General features: G+C 42.3%; 1 protein-coding gene across 1 annotated transcript; it reads right to left on the bottom strand.

The window, feature by feature from the left end:
• Positions 1 to 2,237: 2,237 nt before the first annotated feature.
• Positions 2,238 to 3,008, bottom strand: LOC132748931 (uncharacterized). Its single transcript, XM_060738604.1, has one exon. The coding sequence runs from the start codon at positions 3,006 to 3,008 to the stop codon at positions 2,238 to 2,240; it is 771 nt and encodes a 256-aa protein (XP_060594587.1).
• Positions 3,009 to 3,572: the final 564 nt, after the last annotated feature.

Genomic DNA, 3,572 nt, shown 5'->3' with positions numbered 1-3,572 from the left:
GTTGGTGATCCTCAGAAAAAGTTGAAGCAAGTCTTACTTTAAAGTGCCTATCGTTTAAAAATCCAGAAATGAAAAGAGGAAGTCTGCCTTTAGGTCCAGCATTCTTTAGATCTTTTAGGATACCATATTTCCAAGTAGTATCGTAAGCCTTCTCAAGATCAAAGAAAATTGATACCAGGTGTTGTTTCTTTACAAAGGCTTCTCTAATAAAAGTTTCAAGTCGTACAGGATGATCGTTTGTACTTCGCTGTTTACGAAAACCTGACTGAAAATTAGTAATAATTCCATTATTTTCTAGATACCAAACTAACCGATTATTTATCATTCTTTCAAAAGTTTTGCAGAGGCAACTTGTCAGTGAAATTGGGCGATAATTTGTAGGGTCAGTTGAATCTTTTCCAGGTTTAGGGATAGGAATAACCAACGCATTTTTCCAAGTGTTAGGAAATTCACAAGAAACCCAAATTCTGTTAAAAATTTCAAGAAGCAAGTCAAGAGATTGGGGCGGTAGATGTTTAAGAAACTGGTAGTAAATTTCGTCCGGGCCTGCAGCACTGTCTTTTGCAGTTTTAATTGAATAAATTAAGTCGTCAATAGAGAAAAGGGAATTATAGTCTTCGTCATTTCTTGAAGTAAAATTAATATGTTCTTTCTCAGCTTTACATTTGTGTTGTTGAAATTCATTTGAATACTTGTTTGAAAAAGAGTTCTTTTCAAATGTTTAGCCAAAGTTTCTGCAATATCCGTTTTTGTTTTGGCATATTGGCCATCACCAGTTTTTAAGTGAACAATTGGACTCTTTTTATAACTTACCACTTATTTTGCCGTACTGCATCCCAAACTTTCTTAATAGGAGTATTTGAATTAATATTTGAAAACATATGATTGCCAGGATTTGCGTTTAGACAAACGAATTGATCTTCTAGCTTTAGCTCTAAATATTCTATAATTTTCAAGGTTTTCTGTTGTAGGGCGATGTTCAAACTTTTTTAGTGAAGCTTTACGTATGCGAACAGCTTTTTTACGTTCATCGTTAAACCATGGCTTTTTTGATTTTGTTACTATTATTTTTTTGTTAATGGAACAACTTTGCAGGCAATAGTATGTAATGCTGAAGAAAACGTTTCAGCTATATCAGCAGAAGTGAAATTAAATTCATTTTTTGTTAGATCAATGGAACAGAGCCTAGAAAATGTTTCCCAATCTGCTTTCTTAAATTTAAAAAATTGATGTCTTTCATCTGGTATAGAGTCATTTAATGTAAGTAACAATGGAAAATGATCACTGCCGTACTGGTCATCTAACACTTTCCAATCGAAGTCCAAGAATATAGCAGAGTGGACAATCGAGAGGTCGATGCAAGAAAACGTACCTGTAGCTGGATGTAAATATGTAGGTGACCGATTGTTTAATAAACAAAGCTGAAAGTTATCTATCAAATTTTTCAGTTATATTACCCTTGTTATTTGTAGATGAACTGCCCCACATAGGATTATGAGCATTAAAGTCGCCTAAGAGAAGGAAAGGTGATGGTAATTGTCGAACAATACTCTCAAGTTCATCACTTGTTACCGTTATGTTTTGGAGAAAGGTATAGAGAACAAATTGTTAGAGGTCGATGTAAGGTCACCTGCACAGCTGTGGCTTGTAATCTTGTATTAAGTTTTAGTTCTTTTTGTGGAACGCAATTTGCGATAGCAATGCTTGTACCACCTGATGTTCTGGCGTTACTAGTGCATATATAGTTATATAGTGTATAACCTTTTATAGAGATATTATCTTTAGGAGATAACATGGTCTCCTGGACATAAGCGGGGATATAGTTTTGATAAAAGGGTAGGTTTTAGGACATTATTTTGCTTTAGACCACGCAAATTTTAGGGATGAATCCTAACCATTTTAAAAAATTTTTAAATTTAGGAAACTTTTTTGGGGTTTTTTTTCGGAGGGAGGGGGGGAAAAGGTTTGACCTCTCCTCCAATCTTGGGGTGGAATACGAAAAGGGGTTTTGTGTTGACGGTACCGCTTCCCAACGATCTGTGATGACAATTCGCCTTTGGCGATTGTTTTTTAATAACTTTCTCAGAAAATGTATTTGAAAGCTTGGATTTTTCTTTGGGGGGACTTTTGGGGGACTGAGTCTGCACAAAAGGTAACTGCTTTTTGTGAACTGTATCTTGGGTAAAGGGGAACTTAAATTGGGGGGAAAACCGACATAAGCCCACCTGCACTGCAAGTCAACCCTCCCAAAAAACCCTCCCAACCCCAGCCCAAAAACGACATTGTTCCGGTCCTTGTGATTCAACAAGCCCTCGTGCATCTTGAAAGGAAACATCCCGCGTACACTTCTGACGTAGAATCCCCCCCTCCTCCAACCACAAGGGGCACGACCGGGAGGTGGCGCAACGCCCTCCTCCACAGCCGGCACACCCAACAGGAACGCCACAAGTCTCATTCCTGTCATGGTCCGAACTGCATCTGCGGCAAATAGTCCGCCTTGCACAACCCGATTCATGATGACCAAACCTGAAGCACTTGCAACACCGCAATGGGTTCGGAATGCAAACCACAACGCGAACCCCAAGGCAACCCACTCGAATCGATGATGGAAGCATGGGTGTAGAGAATGCAACCACAAGGCTACTCGTTGGCACCCTACCACCATCTCTTGAAACCTGCTGCGACCCCAACTCTTCAGCAATACCATTCTCCGCCACTCCAGCAAGGTCAGCACATTCGATACTGAAGAAGGCCGCGCACCTCAAAACACCTTCCGCTTGTTGCCCTCGCTCCACCTCCACCAAGAGCCCACCATTGCGGAGCCTCCCGACAGATTCAGGCGCACCAACCAAAGCTGAAAGCCGCCCTTCCACAATGAAAGGGCCAAGTTCAGTTAGTGATTCCGAGCTACCCGACCCTACCATCAGAACACGGGGAAAACCTCCATCAACCGAACCGTCACAAACCGAATCCTCCCGCGACCCTCGCCTCCTGGTTTGGGAATCCATGATAAATATATGAAAAATTCGTCTCCCGGGCCCCCCAGCCACCCCGGACCCCAACACGGGGATGTGCGATGGAGACGGATATCAAGCCTCCGCACAACAAGGCTACCAGAGAGATACACTCGCATAGATTGCAAACAACCACAACTTACACAATCAGCCCACCAGCCACCGCCCCCCCGGACATGCCATACTGCATCCATAATGCAAATGTGAAAGATTGCTGTAACATAACGGCACCAATAATTACAGTTTTAGTAGGAATTGAAAGGTATACTAGAATCACAAGTAGGAATCAAAATATGTGCTTTGAATTGTATTCATTTCGGGACCGTGCAAGTTCAATGAAATCTGCAATCGATTCAGAAACATATATCCAAGGGCAAGGCATGACCAGCCGACCGACCAAAAAGCCAGGCCCACCTAGCCACCCGTCCACCCAAAATCAGAGGCCAAAGCAGTGTGTTGGGAGTACTGGAGATCCCTGGGCATCCCCCAACCACCAGGACCCTCCCCTCCAGGCCACGGGACGCTGCCCACGGCAAACAGGCAGTCTGGGTGTTGGCC

Source organism: Ruditapes philippinarum, unplaced genomic scaffold (genome assembly GCF_026571515.1).
Source record: "Ruditapes philippinarum isolate M1 unplaced genomic scaffold, ASM2657151v2 ctg8173_1_1_1_1, whole genome shotgun sequence".
Classification (NCBI taxonomy): Eukaryota; Metazoa; Mollusca; class Bivalvia; order Venerida; family Veneridae; genus Ruditapes; species Ruditapes philippinarum.
Note: the sequence above shows the minus strand (reverse complement) of the source record. Positions and strands in the feature narration are given on the sequence as shown.

What these genes read in the sequence shown, in the direction of transcription:
- LOC132748931 (XM_060738604.1), bottom strand. Translation starts at nt 3,008, where the DNA reads ATGGATTCCCAAACCAGGAGGCGAGGGTCGCGGGAGGATTCGGTTTGT.